This window comes from Otolemur garnettii, unplaced genomic scaffold (assembly GCF_000181295.1).
Source record: "Otolemur garnettii isolate 467f Iridium unplaced genomic scaffold, OtoGar3 scaffold00218, whole genome shotgun sequence".
NCBI lineage: Eukaryota > Metazoa > Chordata > Mammalia > Primates > Galagidae > Otolemur > Otolemur garnettii.
Window position 1 is genome coordinate 1,542,169 of NW_003852613.1, and position 19,530 is coordinate 1,561,698.

The 19,530-nt window shown below is 54.6% G+C and overlaps 2 protein-coding genes across 2 annotated transcripts in view; one reads left to right on the forward strand and one right to left on the reverse strand.

Annotated features, from left to right (window-relative positions):
- Positions 1 to 6,909, forward strand: part of CDC45 (cell division cycle 45) — a 41,374-nt gene extending 34,465 nt beyond the window's left edge. The window contains exons 14-19 of the mRNA XM_003801700.3: positions 257 to 395; positions 477 to 560; positions 3,325 to 3,443; positions 3,583 to 3,659; positions 5,311 to 5,377; positions 6,850 to 6,909. Coding sequence (XP_003801748.1) covers positions 257 to 395; positions 477 to 560; positions 3,325 to 3,443; positions 3,583 to 3,659; positions 5,311 to 5,375 — 484 coding nt within the window. The 3' untranslated portion in view covers positions 5,376 to 5,377; positions 6,850 to 6,909. The remainder of the gene's footprint in view (positions 1 to 256; positions 396 to 476; positions 561 to 3,324; positions 3,444 to 3,582; positions 3,660 to 5,310; positions 5,378 to 6,849) is intronic.
- A 2,541-nt stretch (positions 6,910 to 9,450) lies between these two features.
- On the reverse strand, positions 9,451 to 10,942 carry CLDN5 (claudin 5). Its single transcript, XM_003801702.3, has one exon. It carries the CDS (start codon positions 10,681 to 10,683, stop codon positions 10,027 to 10,029), a length of 657 nt encoding a protein of 218 aa, XP_003801750.1. The 5' UTR covers positions 10,684 to 10,942; the 3' UTR covers positions 9,451 to 10,026.
- Between the last annotated feature and the right edge of the window lie 8,588 nt (positions 10,943 to 19,530).

The following is a 19,530-nucleotide window of genomic DNA, read 5'->3' on the forward strand; positions in this document are numbered from 1 at the left end:
ACAGCAGGCTCATCCTTCAGCTGGCTCTCCGTGTCCTCCCTTCTGACTCTAGCAGCCTTCCCCACCTCCCATTTACATCATCGTGTCTTTATGCATTTTTTATTCCTTTCTGTCATTGGAAAGGGAGCTTAGACGACCAAATGATACCACCAGACCACTTCCAGAGTCAGGCTTCAAGCAGTGTATGTGCAACTTTGGTATTTTACCAGCAGTCTCCAGTAAGCCACACCAAAACCATGTGTCTGCCCCTTCACAGGAGTAACCTAGACAAGCTATACCTCGGCCTAGAGCTCGCCAAGAAGCAGCTGCGGGCCACCCAGCAGACCATTGCCAGCTGCCTCTGCACCAACCTCGTCATCTCCCAGGGGCCCTTCCTCTACTGCTGCCTCACCGAGGTCAGGCTCCCCTCAGACACCAGGGTGGACCACGCCTTCCTCCGCCACCTCTGACTGTTGCTCTCCGCCCCCACCCCCCAGGGCACTCCAGACGTCATGCTGTTCTCCAAGCCAGCATCCCTGAGCCTGCTCAGCCGAAGCCTGCTCAAGTCCTTTGTGTATTCGGTGAGGAGCTGGATGGGCGGCACTGTGGGTCTGGAGGACAGGTGCTTACCAAGCCTGGGTCGGACATGGGATGCTGACCTTGGGGTGCCATGGCCATTCACCAGCAGCACTCTGGGTCTGGTGGACAGGTGCTTACCGAGCCTGAGCCAGGTATGGGAACTCTGGCCTTGGGGTACCCATGGCCATTCACCAATGGTACCATGGGTCCAGAGGACAGGAGCTCACTGAGCCCAGGCTAGGCATGGGACTCTGGCCTTGGGGCAACCCATGGGATTCACCAGCTGCCAGGCCTGGGGAAACCCCTTACTTTTTCAGAGCTACATTTCCTTCAGCTGCCCCTAGGGATCTTCCCATTCTCACAAGCTTTGATTTCATTGCTCACTATCCAAGTCAGCTAGAGGAGGGAGGAAGGGCCCACACAGAGCAGACGGGGCCGGTCAGGGAAAGTGGGGAGGCTTATAGCATAGACTAGCTGAATCTGGCTTCTAGGCTGATGTTCTGTATGTGGCTTTGACTTCCAGGTGGCCCAGCACCCTTTATGCGTTGGCCTGGGGCACACCCCTAACTCAGCTGGCATTAACAGAGGGTGACCATGGAAAGGACTCAGACTTTTTAAACAGGGGCCCAGTTCACTGTCCCTCATACCATTGGAGGGCTGGACTGCGGGCCCTGGGACTAGTCGACTGCTAAGCAAGACAGGCAGCGGGGGCAAAACACCCAGCGGGCGGAATAAATGTCCTAGGTGGGCTGCATGTGGCCCACGGTCCATAGTTTGAGGACACCTGGGCATAGTTCAGTAATCAAAGTTTTGGCCAGGTGCAGTAGCTCATGTCTATAATCCCAGCACTTGGGAGGCCAAGGCGGGTGGATTGCCTGAGTTCACAGGTTCAAAACCAGCCTAAGCGAGAGCAAGACCCCCATCTCCAAAAGTAGCTGGGCGCTGTGGTGGGCACCTGTAGTCCCAGCTACTTGGGTGGCTGAGACGAGAATCGCTTAAGCCCAAGAATTTGAGGTTGCTGTGATGATGCCATAGCTGACAAAAATGAGACTTTCAAAAAAATAATAATAAATATAATAATCAAAGTCTTATTCTGCTTTGAGGGTTAGGGTTTATGCCAGAGGCTATTGCAAATGAAATGTGTAACAGGAAATTGAAATTTTCTTGTTCTGCTTAACTTACCAACAAAGTAATAATATGCCTGCTCTACGAAGTCCATCATATAATATGAGGAGATGAACTAGGGGTCGGGCTCGGTGGCTCATGCCTGTAATTCCAGCAGCAGTCAGGGAGGCTGAAGCTGGTAAAGCACCACAGATGCTGACTCAGGTGGGCGGAGGTCAGTTCCATCACCCTACCTGGGACCAGCAAAGGAGAAGCTGTCTGAGGGCCATGCACCCCGGTCAGTTCTTCTATTCAGATCTCACTGTGCTCCTGGGGAGAAGCGCTCGGCCGCAAGTTACAGGGTGGCTCAGTGAAGCGGAAAGCCAGTCCGCGTCCTCCCCAGCCTGGTGCACATGTGGAGCCATGCACCTGAGAATTTAGATTGGCTTTAGCCTCTGCCCAATCCCGCCACACCAGAGATCTGGGGCACTGGCTCTGCACAGACTCTGGGTCTGAGCAGGGGGAGGCCTGGGGGTGTGATGGGCACCGTCTCACAGCTCAGCTTGCCCTGCTATAATGCAGGGGGAGCACTAGGCACTGGTTCTGTCATCCTATTGTTCTCTGCTTGTTCTCTGTCATTCTCTGCTTGTTCTCTGGCCTTGTCACATGCATCTCCCGACCCTGTATTCCACACTGAGTGTCCCGTGTTGCTTCTATGTGGTTTGCAGTGCTGCTTCAGAGAAGAGCCAACTGTAAAGACAGCTACCTGAACCTTTCACTCCTCTCCTTGGCTGGGGCGTGCTGGCAGGCTGCTTGTAGTCTGACATTTTTTTACACATTTATCAGATTTTTTTTTTTTTTGGAGGCAGAGTCTCACTATGTCACCCTCCATAGAGTGCTGTGGCATCACAGCTCACAGCAACCTGAAACAGGCTTAAGCGATTCTCTTGCCTCAGCCTCCTAAGTAGCTAGGACTACAGGCACTTGCCACAACGTCCAACTATTTTGTTGTTGTAGTTATCATTGTTTAGCAGGCCCTGGCTGGGTTCAAACCCGCCAGCCCCAGTGTACGTGGCCAGCGCTCTAACCACTGAGCTACAGACATTAGCCTTATCAGGCTAATGATGAAATGCCGAGCCTTATCAGACATTTTTGAGCAGCCTTCACCTGCCAGGCACTGTTGTCCCAGTAGCTGGCTGGTCTGGTTTGCATCCTGGACAAGTCAGGATGGTTGGTCACCTGTGTTGTTGAGTGGGTTCTGGGGGACAGCAGTCAGTGAGACACTCAGTCTCCACCCATGGAGCACACAAGCAGCTCCTGGAACAGAGGAGAAATGGGTGTGTGTCCAGTTTCAGATGGGGACATGTGCCACGAGAGGACAGGGCAGGGCAGGAGGGTTGGGGGACCTCCTAGGGAAGGTGGTGGCTGTGGCAGGATCTGAGGGAGGTGCGTGAAAGGACAGTGGGGCACACAGCCTTGCAGGGAACAGCCATGGGGCAGTGGGACGGGGCCAGTGCATGAGGAACCTGAGGGGTGACAGTCCAGGGGCCCAAGGTCTCTGGAGCTTTGGGGAGCAGGGTGACTGGCACTGTCGGGCTCTGGGTGTTAAGTGGTGTTCCCAGGCCTGCCGTGCCCTGACTGGGGTGCCCTTTATGTCCACAGACAAAGAATCGGCGCTGCAAGCTGCTGCCCCTGGTGATGGCCGCCCCCCTGAGTGCAGAGCAGGGCACGGTGACTGTGGTGGGCATCCCTCCAGAGACTGACAGCTCGGACAGGAAGAAGTAAGCGGCTTCCCCTCGCACTGCACAGGGGCGTGGGAGTGCCGGCTCGTTGACTCACCAGCCCTGCTGACGAGGGCAGTGGGCAGGAAGGTGTGTTGCAGGCAGCCTGGCCCCTGATGTGTCTGTCCTGTGCCCACAGCTTTTTTGGGCGGGCATTTGAGAAGGCAGCAGAGAGCACCAACTCCCGGACGCTGCACAACCATTTTGACCTCTCAGGTGAGTCTCCTGCCTCTCAGCCACATATCTCCCGCCTGACCCTTCAAGGTCAGCTCCAGCCTGGGCGCAGGTGGCTTGGCACGGCTGGGAGCCTGGCATGGCAGTACTCTCAGCCTCTTAGACCTGGGCCCAGGCGGAATACTCCAGGTAGCTCAGGGAACTCTGGGAGCCCTCAGGCCCCTCAGAGAGGGGAAAGGTATTTCCTGTACAGTGATAGGCCTGGCTCCGGCCTGGCCCCCGGCCTCCCTGGTCAGGGTCGTTTCCTTCCCCTGGAGCAAAGGAATAGTGGAGGCTGTGGTGACCTAAAGGCCCCACCTCCAAAGCTATGTCAGCCCCCCACAGGTTGGAGTCTGTGTCATTGTGATGTAGACCCTGGCCCCAGCTGTGCCTCAATGGGCCCCTCTCACAGCCAGTTCCTAGATGCCAGCTTGAACCTGGTTCCCATTTGGCCATTTTTGCCTTTTTATTCTTGTTGACAAGTTTTTAAGTAAAATGGTTTCTAGACACCACTCTCTATACTAGTTGACTGCAGGTGCCATAACTAAGTACCACGGACTGGGAGGCTCAGCCAGTTATTTCCTTTCAGTCCTAGAGGGAAGGAGTCCAAGGTCAAGGTGGAACAGGGCTAGTTCTCCTGAGACCCCATTTGAACTTAACTACTTATTTAAGGGCCCTGGCTCTAAATACACTCACAACCTGAGGGGTTAGGGCTTCCATGTGGGAATTTGGGGGCACATAGTCAGCCCATGACACCCCTCAGCGTCTTCCAGAAATGACATTTTCTTATATTACTATGACCCAATTCCTAAACAATGTAATGGGAGACCCAGTCTTTATTCCAGTTGCCACAGATGTCTCAGAGCTGGCTTTAAGCCAGGGCCAGTCACTCAGGTCCCCTGGGTGGTGTCGGCTCACCCTGAGCAGCAGCCCTGATGTGGGAGAAGTTGGTGCCCACCAGCCTGCAGACTGACCCACTTTGTCATGCGGGGAGGATTCAGAGCCAGAGCTCCCCAGCTTCCCCCCAGAATGGAGAGTGTGGAGTGAGCTGATCCAGTGCTCACCTCAGTGAGCTGGACCTGGGCCTCCTGGGGCTGTGCCCCCAGCACCAGGTCAGCCCCTTTCTAGGACCTGATTTTGCCCTATGTGATGAAGGTCTGTGGATTGGCTGAGCCTAAGGTTCCTGTGAGATTCAGGCAGTTTGCAGTGTGGCCCCTTGTGCAGACAGGGGCACTAAGGCTGAGGCAGTGGTGGGAACAGTGCTGACCATGGCTTGTCCTGCCTGGGGCCTCTCTCAACCTACCATGGAGCAAGGTCCAGGTCCAGCAGGCTGAGCAGGCTGTCCCTGTCTGGGCCTGTGAGGTTCGGAGTTGTCACACCCCCACATCTCTGCTATTGGCTATGACCACTGAACCCCACGGGGTCCTCCCTGCAGGTACCAGCCTCTCTACTGGTGCAGCCAGCATTTCTGAGGATTAGATGCAGTGGGACCGGGAGATATGATCAGTACCTCAGAGCACTCCAGGGCTGGAGGAGCCTGGTGTCACTGGAGTGTGGTGGAGGCTTGTTGTGGTGTGAGGTGGGCAGAGAGAGTTCTGTGCCTTGCTGTTTTCTCTCCTCCCCCTCACATGGTGTTTTTCTTTCATTACTTCAGTAATTGAACTGAAAGCTGAGGACAGGAGCAAATTTCTGGACGCACTCGTTTCCCTCCTGTCCTGAGGGTGAGTTCAGGGGGCACTGGGGGCAGCCAGGGGTAAGCGCTTCATCAGAGCCCAGCCCAATGCCTTGTCCTCCCTCAGCAGAGGCTTCTGCTTAGGATTCAGAAGGATCAGGCTCTTGAGATTTGAAGACAACCCATTTTTTCCAACCGTGTCCATCCCTAGCCTGCCAGTAGGGCCACAGTGGGGCGTTTCTGAGGAAGCTAATTTCATTAAACTTCTGGGATCCCTTCAGAAAGAGGTGGCATTCCCCTCTGCTGACCACAACGTGGGTCTGGGCACTGTGTATACAATGTATGTGACAATAGACTCCCGGGCACTGCCCTTGAAGTCTTCTCATCAGACCCTAGCAGGAGCTTACAAGGCGAGCCATCCAGGTTTTTGTGTGCTCAGCCCTTGAGAAAGCAGGGCTGTCGGCAGCTGCCACTCAACTGGGAATTGCAGAATGTCACTCTCCTCTGGCCTTCCCCAGCCATCCCCAGCGGGCACATCCTGAGGGGCCCTGCTGGGAGTCTCAGACAGGTTGCTATGACCCAGGGCGCTTCCCACTGCGCCACATGCCACCTCTTTCTTGAGAAGCCCTTTACAAAATGGGTAGGGGCTTATTCCTGTCTGTGTGACCATCTCTCAGCCCAGGGCCCCCCCCAGTAGATGCTAGATTCAACCTGCATCTCCCTGAGCCTCCCTCTGCTGGAGGCCACAGCTCCAACATAGCAGGTCCCCTTGTACCAGAGGTCCTCCCTACATCCCTCATATGTGGACTTCTGGGAGCCATGGGGGCTTCTGTTCCCCTGTCAGGGCCAGTGTGGGCTCTTTTGAGAGCCCTACAGTCCCTCTCACAGGGCTACAGGGGGCCCTGTGCTGGGGGAGGGACTCTGGTCAGACCCTTGGGGTTTCCATGAGATCTGTTGTTGGCTTCTTGGCAGGGACCTTGGGCCAGGTGCCTAATTAGGCTGAAAATGAGGCTGACATCCTCCTTAAACAATGAGTGTGGCCCATCAGCACAGGGCTCCTTAAGTGAGCAGAGGCATAAGGTTACAAGGAAGGGCTCTCGGGCAGTAGAGTCTGCATTGGAGGCAGACGCTCCCCCACCCCCTGATCTGCAGTCCATTTCGTGATGGTGCCAGTGTTGCTATGGGTGTCCGGCCACCAGGGCAGGAGTGCAGTGGGCCGGGCTGAGGGTGGGGCTGGAGAGGAGACTGGCCATGCAAGGGAGAGGCTGTGTGAGGACAGATATGCATCTAGATGGGGTCCTCATGGTGAGGGCATCAGGGCTATCGTGGAGGACAGCCCAGACCCAGGCAGGCGGTGCTGTGAGGAGGTGCCCTGGGCATCTGGGCTAGCCCTCACCCCTTAACCCTCAAGTAGTCGAGGCTACTCAGAAACAACAGCCCCACCTGTCAGTAGGACGGCCTGAACAGCTGTAATTTGGGAGACACATAAAAGTTGTTTGATATATTTTTTTTCTTTTCCAGAGTTCAACTTTTTCAGAAATGGCATCCTCTCTCTATTTGTATTAACTGGCTTTTATTGAGATTGTAAGTTATGGACATAGTCTGCAGTACAGGACTGGTGGTTTTAATACAATAAAATGCTCATTTTAGCTTCTGTTCCCTATCGTGGCTCTGCTTGAGAGGCCTGTGCTTGAGTGTGCCCTGTGCTTTCTGTGGGCCTGAGGAACCCTAATCCTGTGCCATGGGTGCTGAGGCCTCGCAGGAAATCAGTGTGGCAGTGTAGCCCTCACTCGGCTGCAAGGATAAGGTCTGTCCACCCTGTCCTCCAAGCTCCCTCCCAGAAGGAGGAAGAAAGTTCCCACTGCCTAACAATGCCAACCAGTCTGGCCTCGGCAGCACCGCAAGTCCACTTTCCTGCTGCCCCGGCCATGGCCCTCCTCTCGCTGCCAGCACCTTGCTCCATCTGCCTGGCCTTGGCAGCACTGCAAGTACCCCCACCTGCTGCCCCGGCCATGGCCCTCCTCTCATGCCCAGCACCTGTCCAGGTGCCTTGCCCTGTAGGCGCACTGCTGCAGAGGAGGAGGGATAGCACAGGAGGCCTCATGCCAAGAAAGGCTGGGTCATGAGTCAAGATGCCCGAAGGCCCCAAAGTCAGCATCACCCACACCTGGTCACAGAAGGTCGAGGTGGATAGGACTCAGCACAGCTGTCAGGACAGTGGGTCCCTCCCAGTCAGGAGTCAGGGAGTCAGCTGGTCCTACCCATCCCTGATTGCCCTGAGCACCTGTGAATGTTGAGGGTGTGGTTCCTGCCCTTCCCGGGGTGTACTGTGCTGTTCATACACTGCGGCCCTGCAGGTTTGGGGGGATATGTCCCTCTTTGTGAGACACCCAAGCCATTAGGGGTAGGGGTGGCACTGGAAAGGGTTGCTGAAGGCAGCAGGTTTTAAGTCAGTGGGGAAAGCCCAGGGAGAGTGACCGGGAGATGAGGACATGGGTGGGCAGGGCTGGGTGGGGGCACTCTTCTCCCTTCCCTCTGTGGGGGTGGAGTAATACCTGCCATCTGACATGGGTCACGAGGATGGTGGCTGGGCTTTTGGGGTCCTTAGGCTGCCTGCCACCACCATCTAGAAAAGCTGTGCACCTGCCCTTCTGTGCCCTTCCTTTGTTAGCAAAGGGCCCGTGTGGGATGAAACCCTCCCAGGCAGCCTTGAGACTAGCTCCTGGCTGAATACCCTGGACCTGGCACTACCCAGCCCCAGTGGCTAGGTGCCATAGTGTGGGGACCTTGCTTCTAGCCAGGTCAGATTCACAGCTCCAGGATCACACATTCCAAGCTTTGGAACGGTTCTCAGTTCCTGCTGCAAGGCACAGAGGGTGCTGTGGGTTAGGCCTACAAGGACCTCTGCACCCAGGGTCCATCTTGCTGTAGCCTGTCCCACCTGCTGGCTCCTCCTTGATTCCCAGGAACGGCCACAGCAGCTGTCCTGAGCCCCTCTGAGCCACATCCTTGCAGTTCTTCCCCACCAGGCAGAGCCTGGCCAGGACTGGGAGACTCCCTGCCTCTGGATGTGACCCAGGCATTTCTGGGCAGGACCTCTAAGGCCCGTTTGGGGGGCAGGTGCCAAGCCTTCCTGCTGGCTGGGCTTGGAGCCTTCCCTACATACAGCTCCTGCTTCCATCTACTGCTCTTCTGTGCCTAGCTTTCTGGCAAAAATGTAAAAATCCATTTATTCAAAGTGCCTACAGTAGGGCTGGAAATAATGAGCTCTCAGGGGCTATACTATAATAGATAGCGCTGCCCTGCCCTCCTGGGGCCCCCACCCCCAGGTGCCTGGCTGGAGCCAGCACTGGCTCCCAGGGCTCCCTACAGGAGGAGGGTCACACAGGATGCCCCCAGCAGGGGCAGACATAGAGGTGCTGATGGCACCATTCTGGGCTGGCTGCCAGGCCAACAGGGTGGGCACAGGCCCTCTGTTGGGAGCCACACTGACTGACAGAGGAGCCAGGGCAGCGGCCGGGAGCCAAGCCGAGGCCTTCTGGGCAACCAGCCGCCAGGGCCTCCTCCCATGGCAACGCCGCTGCAGTGAGCTCAGCAGTAACCGGCACACATCCCGGATTCACCCTGTCCCTGCCCCACCATTGGGAAGGGCCTGGTCAGTGTACAGATATCTGTGGCAACTTGAGGGGACCCAGAACTAGGTAAGCCCTGAGAGGGCAGGTAGAAAACATGACCCTGGGCTGTGTGGGCCCAGGCAGGCCTTCCTGGGAGAAGCTGGCTGCTGGCTGCTTACCACGAGCACCTCTGCATCCCACGACCCCACTCATGGGCTTTGGCTGGGGGTCCTATCCTGCCTCCTCCACTGGGGTTTGCCTCTACCCCCACCCCTGCCCCAGACTGGTCCCATGACACAGCACTGACCATCCAACTGCAACTCTCACTTTCCTGGGTTGCAGGTGGCAGTGGCTGTGTGTCCCACCTGGTGAGGCGGCAGAGTGGTACAGGGAACTGGAGAAAAGGCCATAGGCCCCAGGGGTCAGCCCAGGAGGAGCTGGCCAGTGGGTGGATGAATGAGGCTGCTGGGCACAGGAGGTGACTGGACAGACAACAGGACACAGGGGGGAGAGTGTTCAAACCATTTACTAAGCAAATTCTTAACCTCCTGACTCCCACCCCACAAGCTGCAGAGGAGAGCAGGGCCCCAGCCAGCTCTATTCTCTGACACCCACAAGCCTTGCCTGGGGAGCTGCTGGGGATGAGACAGGGAGGTTGTGTCCTGGGCTCGGTCCGGGTCCATCAGCACAGGACCCTGACAGGGTAACAGCGGCTGTGCACATCCCTCAGGCTGGGGTGATGTGCCTCTGGACTCCGCTGGAGGCCCCTGGGGAGTCAGTTGCCAAGAGGAAGCAGCGCCTTCGGTCTGGTGCCCACTCTGCCAATGAATTCCAGCACGCGCCCAGAGAAGGAAAACGAATCAGGTCCTTGCAACTGTGTGTCGTCTGTCCCGGCCGGAGAGGCCGCGCTGCGGGCGCCCGCAGGAGCCGGCCCACGGGCTGCGGCCGTGCGCGCAGCCGGTAGTCCCACGGAGCCTGTGCGCGGCGCGACCCGGCCGAGGCCGCTGTCTGCGCGGGTTCCCCAGGCCGGCCCGACGGCTCGCGGACGTGGCTGGCAGGAAGGGCCCAGCCGTGCCCGGCGCCCTCAGACGTAGTTCTTCTTGTCGTAGTCGCCGCTGGCCGTGGGCCGCCGCGGCGCCGAGTACTTGACCGGGAAGCTGAAGTCGGGGCGGCCGGCGCAGGCCCAGGCGCCGCAGCACACGAGGCCACCTCCGCACATGAGCAGCGCCGAAGCCGCCCAGCCGATGTACAGCGCCGCGCCCAGCTCGTACTTCTGCGACACGGGTACGGTCGGGTCGTAGAACTCGCGGACCACGATGTTGGCGAACCAGCAAAGCGGCACGAGCGCCAGCAGCCCGCACAGCGCGTAGAGCGCGCCGCCCGTGAGGGCTACGCGCGCCTTGGCCGGGCCTGCGGGCACGCAGGTGGTGCACTGCGCGCCCGCCAGGGTCACAAAGAGCGCCACAAGCGCCAGCAGCACCGCGCCCACGGTGAGCGCCCTCGCCGCCTGCACCTCGGTGCTCAGCGCCAGCACGGAGTCATACACCTTGCACTGCATGTGGCCTGTGCTCTGCACCACGCACGACATCCACAGCCCCTTCCAGGTGGTCTGCGCCGTCACGATGTTGTGGTCCAGGAAAGCGGTCACCTGCCACATGGGCAGCCCGCACGCCAGGATCAGGCCCACCCAGCCCACCAGGCACAGCACCAGGCCCATGATTTCCAATGCGGCCGACCCCATGGCTGGAGGCTAGATGCGTGCTCTACGGCCCCCGGCGGGCGCGGCGCTGCCTGGGCCGGTGCGGCTCGGCGCCCGGCGCGGGCCGGTTCCTTTGCACTTCCCTCCAGCCGTCCGCTAGCCCCGAGAATCGTGGTACCGTCTCGATTCTGCTGGCGCCTCCCGGGTCTCCCCATTTGAAGGCTCCGGGGTGGACTCTGCCCGCCCGGCCTCAGCCCCCCCGGCCCGAAGCAGCCAATCCGCGCGCGGCCCGTCGTCTCACAACCAATCATAGGCTCCCCGGCAGTACCAGTTGGGTGAACAACAGCTGGTGGGTGGGGGTAGCTGAGGCGCTGGACGGCCCCCAGCACCGCCACCGCCCAGACCCCACCCGTAGTCGTCCGGGTCGCCGCCGAGCGTGTTCCTGGTTGGCCTGGGGCACTTCGCCACTTCAGCCACCCTAGGTCGCCCGGTGTGCACCACTTCCTCCACCCCCAAATCCCGACTGTGCCTGATGCCCCTTTCCTGCTAGAGCAGCTCCATTCCTCCCTGACCAAGGTCTGCGGGAGCCTCCACCCCATCACCAGCGCTGAAAGGCCTGCCTGGGACGCTCTCCGGGTCGCTGCTCCCGGGGTAGACGCAAACAGCTGGGCCTCCCTCCAGCGCGCTCTCACTCTGGGTCGCTCCCGCCCCATGCCAGGCCTGCGGGGTCAAGTCCAGGGGCCCCGCCTCACCGCCCACACATTCTCACCGCCTCTCTGGAGCCTCAGCCCCAGCACAGGGGCCCTTCCACGGTCTGGAGACCCGCGGCAGGGCTTTCCAGAACTCTCAGCCTTGTGAGGTCTCTTTTTCCTGCGGCGCTGCCCACCCCCATCCTCCTGGGATGGGGGTGGGGGCCCAACTCAGGCGACACCACTTCGGGAGGTCCCCAGTGGGCAGCACACCGGTTGTGCTCCCAGGGGCAGCGGTGGCCTCGGGCTTGGCGGCCCCTCTGGCCCTCAAGTGAAGGGACGCGGAGGGGCTGTGCCTGCCTTCCCACCATTTGTGATGGTGTCTTAGCATCCCAGCCCCGAGGCCACCCTCCGGAAGTCTACTTGGAGTTTCTTGGCTGGGAGGAAGAGCCCCCAGCCTTGCTAGAGGAGGGAGGCGCGGGATTTCCGGGCATTCTTCTGCACAATGGCCTAGCCATTTCTCGAAAGGTCCACTGGGGTGGACACTCCAGTCCCCCTGAGGCTCAAGTGGGGGCACCAGGCCCTGAGGCCCGCAAACCCATGGGGGCACAGCCCCTCTGCTTGCAGCCCAGTCTGTTCTCCCAGCCCTGGACTGAGGCCACTGAACACCAGCCCTTTTATTTGCCCAAAGTGCACAGCTCCGTGGAGAAAGCATGGCCAGGCCCATCACAGACATGGGGCTTTGATAAATCTCCCTTCCTGGACCCAATCCCTTCTCCCTCTTCAGATGGCTCTGAAGGAGGTAAATGCTAGTACCTGGGTCATCCAGCATGGGTAAGTCTGCTGGGCCTGGGGCTGGAGGACAGTCTTTCCCCACCTGTTGTCTTCTATGGCTAGGGCTCCCAGGGCTACTGTCTCCTCTCAGGCACCAGCTCACTTGCTGTCTTCCTCCTGCTGCAGATCTGATATCCCCTCCCCTGTCTATTCCAGAGGCCCAGCAGAACCACCCACTCCACACTTTTGATCCTGCTCCGCCCTGGCCCAAGTCCAGGGGCCTTCCCAAGGTCCCCACCTTCCATGCCACCATCTTCCCAGGATAACTGCGGCAGCCTCCTCAGGTCATCTAGGCTCCACTCTTGCCCGCTGCCCAACCCCACCACCACCACGGACCCCTCTCCTGGGTTACACTCTGCCTAAAACCCTCCAAGGCTTGAGTTGCCTGTGGACAAAGAACTGACTCCCAGAGCAGCCTGGACGGATGTGCGTCTGCCTGCACTGGGACTGACCAGTCCAGCCACTAGACTCAGCATGACCCTGACAACACATCCTGTGCTTGCCAGGTTCACCTTTCTCTAACTGGCCTGTCTCTCACCTACAGCCTCCTCTTCTTGCAGTGTATTTCCTCCCTCTCCTGCTTTTACTCACTGGTTTCTAGGAATAATAAGCCTTAACACAATAGCACCTGCCCCAGATGGAGGCTTCCTGCACCCGGCCAGACAAGGTAGGATGGCAGCCAGCCCCGGGCTCTCCCCCTTCACCTCTCGGGTATCCTTTTCTCCACCACTTTGGTCTATCCTCAGCTTATCTGTCACCTGAGGGAGCTCATATCTCTTTGATGACAGCCTCACAGTGTTTCTTTGACCCAACAGAAGAGCCTTAGACTCTACCCATCACAATCTGATTTCTAGACTGACAACACCATGCAGGTCATGGGCTCAGCCTTCAGTGGAGCCACACCACTGCAGAAAGGCCCAGATAGGGCAGCGGGGGGTGACACTTCCCTATCTCCCCCCAAACTCACCCCAGATGGAGGGTGAGCTCCAAGTGGCCCAGCCCAGGGGAGTGTGAGGAGGGCACCCTTCCTCACATAGACTTCCTACTACTTGTCGAGCACTGTCTCCAAGCAGAGCACACAGGAAGCTCCTGCCCTTGCAGAGCTGAGAGTAACCTGCCCGCCTGTAAATGGGCAGAAAAGAGTGAAGAAGGCCCCTCTTGAGGAAGTGACAGTTCAGCAAGGATCCGGGGAAGAGATCCCAAGCAGAGCAGAAGCAGTGACCTGTGGGAAGGAAGTCCATGTTGGAGGAGCTGGTGTGGCTGGAGCCCCAAGTGGGCCAGGGCCTGCAGACCAAGGACAGAGGTGTCCTGGCTGGGCAGGGACGTGAATCCCTCATCTCTGGTGAGGGGCCCTTGAGGCAAAGCGCTGGCCAAGGCCACCTGCTCACCCACAGCTATTGTTCTGCTTCCCAGGGGAAGTACGCAGGATCTTATTAATTGTGCGACAGAAAAGGCCTGCGTCCGCAGAAAACCAAGTTTATCTCGAGCAGCTGCTGGCTGACCCTGCCCTAGGGTGATCCGGTGACCTTCCATAGACAATCTAAATTTAGGCTCCTGATTCCTGGGGCCTGGGGTTTGGGAAACTCCAACCAGATTTCATTCTAAGGGAGTGAAGGGCAATACTTCTTCTTACAGCTTAGAAACAGTCAAAGATATTTTCTTCCAGTTCAGCAGATGTTTGCAGAGAGCATGACCCTGTGCCCCAGCAGGCCAGGCAGCAGCAGTTTGCATCATCCTGAGTCACTGACAACCGCACTGTGCTTGAGGTGTCCCCTATAAGGGAGGGGGTGCGGGTGACAGTGGTTATTTGATGAGCACCAGAGTGGTTAAGAACTGGTATGGAGGCTTGGTGCCTGTAGCTCAGCAGCTAGGGCGCCAGCCACATACACTGGAGCTGGCAGATTTGAATCCAGCCCAGGCCTGCCAAACAACAATGACAGCTAGAACCAAAAAATAGCCAGGCATTGTGACGGGCGCCTGTAGTCCCAGGTACTTGGAAGGCTGAGGTAAGAGAATTGCTTAAGCCCAAGAGTTTGAGGTTGTGAGCTGTGATGCCACTGCACTCTACTGAGGAAACATAGTGAGACCTTGTCTCAAAAAAATAAAAAGAGCAGATTTGGAGTCAGACTCACCCATACATGCAGGGAACTTTCTGGACTAGTGAGCTGACCTCTCAGCCTTAGTTTCTCCCACCCTCCACCTCCAGGTGGTGGTGGCTGTGAGGTTGCAGGGAAGGCTGACAGCAGTCTCAGGGCACTCTTGCCAGTGCCAAGCACCCTCTGGATCCCTGAGGCCTCCTCCCTAGCCCCCTTGACCTTCACATCTCATTTGACCCCTGGCCCATCTCTCCGAGTAGTTGTCACTGGCTGTTTGTCAAAATCGTAGGCCACTATGACTTTAACTTCCCTAGTGGGCAGGGAAGTAGGGGGCAGAAAGCTCAGGTAGGCAGAGCCCTAAAGCCTCCTTGCTTCAAGGATCACATTGGATGGTAGTTTGTGGTCTCTGCTTAGAACTCCCCAGGAGCCTAGGGGAGTTCTGTCACAGCCCTCGTAAAAGGGTATCAGTGCCCCCAAGGGCCAAGAGCAGCACTCTGCCACCTCCGCCCTCATGTTTGCATCCTGCGTCACCTTCTTGTCCGCCTTCCTTCCCCCACTTTTTCTTTCTCTGCCTGCTGCATTTTGTAACAATTTTATACACTTTTACACTTAACATCATAGAGTAATTCTGGATGCTCCTTTTTCCTCTCCACATCATGTTGCAAACACCTTCCTACTTCATGAAGAACACTCTCAGGATTACAGTTGTTTACAGCTGCCCCTGGAATCTGTCCCCACCCCTCATGGGGACAGAGTGTGTGAGTGGGTACTTTGTTCTGAGGTTCTGTGAAATGGGGATGAGGATGGGCTGGACATTAAAGGGACACTAAAAGACTTAGTGGAAAGCCCTTTCTGGCCCAAGGTCAATGCTGAAGTGTGGCCAGTGACATAATTATTCCAATAATATTCTATCCCTCAAGGCTTAGTTTTGCAAATGATAAATTTTTCTATTATAAATAATACTGTTACAAATGTCATTATTCATTTCCCTTGGCATTTTGAACTATTTCCTCAGGTTGTGTCACTTGGACCCCTTAGCTGATTGTACATTCTCACTACCTGTGCCCACAACAGGCATCCCCAGGTTTAAAAGTTTACTAATTGGATAGGTGGAAAATGGTATCTTATTTTTAATTTGCATTTTTGAAATGATAATTTTTTTCTATTTTATTATATATTTTCATTTTTATTTCCTCTGGTGAATTGTCTGTATACCCACATAAATTCTGAACAAGGGTGTTTTTTCTCACTTTATATAGTAGAAATGTTAACTTACTATCATGTATGTGGCAGATATCTTTGGCTGTTTGCTACTTATATTTGTTTGGTTATTGTTGTTGTTTTCATTTTGAGATAGGGTCTCTCTGTGGAGCCCAGGCTGATCTCGAGTCTCTTAATCCTCCCACCTCAGTCTCCTGAGTAGATGGAACTATGGGCATGTGCCACTGAGCCGGCAAATTATTGACAATGTTTTTAAGATATTATACAAATTTAAATTTTGAATATTTAAATCTATTAAGGCTTTCTCTGTGTGGTTTCTATCTTTTTTTTTTTGTTTTTGAGATAGAATCTCACTTTGTCACCCTTGGTAGAGTGCAGTGGCATCGTCATAGCTCACAGCAACCTCAAACTCTTGGGCTCAAGTGATCCTCTTGCCTCAGTTTTTCATTTTTTTAGTAGAGACAGGTTCTCACTCTTGCTCAGGCTGGTCTCCACCTACCTTGGCCTCCCAGAGTGCTAAGATTATAGGAGTGAGCCACTGCGCCCAGCAACTATCTTCATTTTTCAACCACCAAAAGTTCCTTCCATTTTTAGAAGATACAGATCAAGTGTATTTTCTTATAGTTCTCTTCTACCTATTCTCATGCAAGGAAGACTTGCAATTCTGACCAAGATGGAGAAGATTGACAGCAGATTAGAGTTTGCAGGATACATGATTAGTGAATGGAAGGCAGAGAAGGAGAAACTGTCCAAAATGAAGTACACGGAGGAAAACTACAAAACAAAAAAACAGAGCCAAAAAAAAGAATATGGCATCCAGGAACTGGGGGACGACCTCAGACAGCTTCATATGCATGTAATTAAAGTCCTCAAAGGTGGTAGGGAGAGCAGAACAGAAAAGATGCCAGAACACTTGAAATTTCAATTTCCCCAAATTTGATGCAAACTACCAACCTGCACATCCACGATGTTCAATAAAAGCAAGCCCAAGAAACGTGAAAACTACGCCAAAGTACATCATCATAGAATTACTTCAAATTAATGCTAAAGAAAAACTCTTAAAAGCATTGAGAGGAAAAAGACACATTATATACAGAGGAACAAAGATAAAGACGACTGGATTTCTTGTCAGAAATAATGAAAGCAAAAAGATCTTGTACCATTGAAGTACTGCAAGGAAAAAAATCTGTTTAACTTAAAATTGTACACCCACCAAAAATATCTTTCAACATCAAAATAGATTTCTACTTCCTAGAAGATGGGTAGATATACTTTTCCCTGTTTCTTCCCATGAATAAAAACCCGGACATTGTATATAAAACAAACATAAGAAGATTTCAAATGTTAGAAGGCAGATAAGGAAGAGATTTTGAGCCCCATGGGTTGCATTTTTTTCTTTTTTCTTTTTTTTTTTCTTTTTTTTTTTGGGGGGGGGAGACAGAGTCCTCTCTGTCAACCTGGCTAGAGCACCATGGCTTCAAAGCTCACAGCCACCTCAAATTCCTGGGCTCAAGCTCCTTCTGCCTCAGCCTCTCAAGTAGCTGGGATTATAAGCGCAACTTCTCAGCTACTCGGGAGGCTGAGTCTAGAGAATCGCCTAAGCCCAGGAGTTGGAGGTTGCTGTGAGCTGTGTGACGCCAAGGCACTCTACCGAGGGTGATAAAGTGAGACTCTGTCTCTACAGAAAAAAAAAAGTGCACACCACAACACCAGGATAACATTTGTAGATTTAGTAGAGATGGGGTCTCACTTTGCTCAGGCTGGTCTTGAACTCCTAAGCTCAAGCAGTCCTCCCACCTCAGCCTCCTAGAGTGCTGCCACACTTGGTCCTGGGATTGTCTTTTTGACTTTTTTTTTTTGAGACAGAGTCTCACTGTGTCGCTCTGGGTAGAAGGCTGCAGCCTCTGATGTAGCTGGGACTACAGGCACCAGCCACAATACCTGGCTATTATTTTGTTGTTGTTGTCGTAGTTGCCATTGTTATTTGGCAGTCGTGGGCTGGATTTGAACCCCCCAGCTCCCGTGTATGTGACTGGTGCCCTAGCCACTGAGCTACAGGCATGGAGCCTGTCTTTTTTTTTTACTTATATACCCCAGGCTTCGTATTAAAGGAGCTGGACACCTAGAAACATGCATGGATGCAGGCAAAAGCAAAGTCCAGAGAAAGAAAAGCCTGTTCTCCCTAGCCAGGGGATCAGGATGAAGGCAGGCTAACCAGACAGAAGTGTTTTAGACAATGACCACTCTACTCAAGCCAAAATCTGTGGCCCTAACCCCACCCTCACTAGCAAAACGCAAGTGGGGAGCCCTAGACCAGGCGTCCTCAAACTACAGCCCATGGGCCACACGCAGTCTGCCTAGGGCATTTATCCGACCCACCGGGTGTTTTTGCCATGGCTGCCTGTCCTGCTTAGCAGCCGACTCGTCCTGGGGCCCACCGTCCGGCCCTCCAACCGTCTGAGGGACAGTGAACTGGACCCTTGTTTAAAAAGTTTGAGGACCCCTGCCCTAGACTTTCTCTCCTTGCCAGGCTGTAACAAAGTGCTCCATCGCCCCACCAGGGTAGTGTCAGAGGAGGCCAAGAGGGGACCTAGGCGGTAACAGGTCCTCCTCCCCACCACAGTGTCAGTGGAGACCACTGGGAAGCCCAGACTTCACTCCTAATGTGGCAATAAGGCGCCCTCTAAGTCCCCAGCAGGGCAATGTTAGAGGAGCCTAAGGCAGGGGAAAGACTTTCACCACTTTCCAGGGATGATGGGCCCACCTCCCAACACACACGGTGCCAAGAGACGCCATGTGGGAATAAGTAAAAAGCTAGTCCCCTCTATTCCTGCCAGGATAGTATTGGTAGAGGCTTAGTGGGGAATAACAAAGCAAGAACAAGGACCCTTTGGTCCTGAGTGTCAATAAAAGCAGAACCTGGGTTCCACTTCCACTGGCGGTGAAGTGTCCCCCTTCACCTGCCATAATGGTGTCAGAGGAAGTCTGCTAAAACAGAGATGTGAACAAGACCCAGCGTCTCAGGTGCAAAATAACCAAACTGTCCAACTTCCAGCTGAAAAATCATTCATCATACCTAGCACCAGTAAGAAAGTAAGTAAATGAAGGGGGAAAGGAGGAGCAATAGACACAAATGTGGAGATGACATGGATGTCAGAGTTATTTAGGATTCTATGGCGGCCCCGATAAAACTGCTTCAACAAGCAGTTATAGGCTCAGCACCTGTAGCACAGTGGTTAAGGCGCCGGCCACATATACTGAGGGTGGTGGGTTTGAACCCAGCCCTGGCCAGCTAAAACAACAAGGACAACTGCAACAAAAAATAGCCAGGCATTGTGGTGGTTGCCTGTAGTTCCAGCTACTTCGGAGGCTGAGGCAAGAGAATCGCTTAAGCCCAAGAGTTAGAGGTTGCTGTGAGCTGTGACACCACAGCACTCTACTAAGGGCAATATAGTCAGACTCTGTCTAAAAAGAAAAAACAAAACAAAACAAACAAAAAACCCCAAGCAGTTATGTATATGCTAGACACAAATGAAATAAATGATAGTGTCCATAAAGTAACAGAAGAAATAGAGAAGAAGCAGATGCAGATTTCAGAACTAAAGTCTGATAACCAAAATGAAAAGTCAGGGGACAGGGTCAGTAGCAATGTGGAGAAGGCAGAGGGGAGATATCAGTGACCCTGAAGGTGACACAGGAGAGAGGTCCTCTCTGAACCAGAGAAAGAAAATGAACTGGAAATGACAACAACAAAAAAATAAATGAAACAGAGTTACCTAACAACTGCAGTCAATGTAAACTAATTCTGTGTACCCTCAATGAATCCCAGACAAAAACAAACAAACAAAAGAAAATCAAAACAAATATAAATAAAATTGAGACGAGGAGGGCAATGCCTGTAGCTCCATGGGTAGGCACCAGCCACATACACTGGCGGGTTTGAACTCAGCCCAGACTAGCTAAAAAAACAATGACAAATGCAACAACAAAAAAAAAAATTAAAAGGATGGCGCCTGTGGCTCAAAAGAGTTAGGTGCTGGCCCCATATG

Coding starts and splice junctions, on each gene's coding strand:
- CLDN5 (XM_003801702.3), bottom strand. CDS start 10,683: ATGGGGTCGGCCGCATTGGAAATCATGGGCCTGGTGCTGTGCCTGGTG.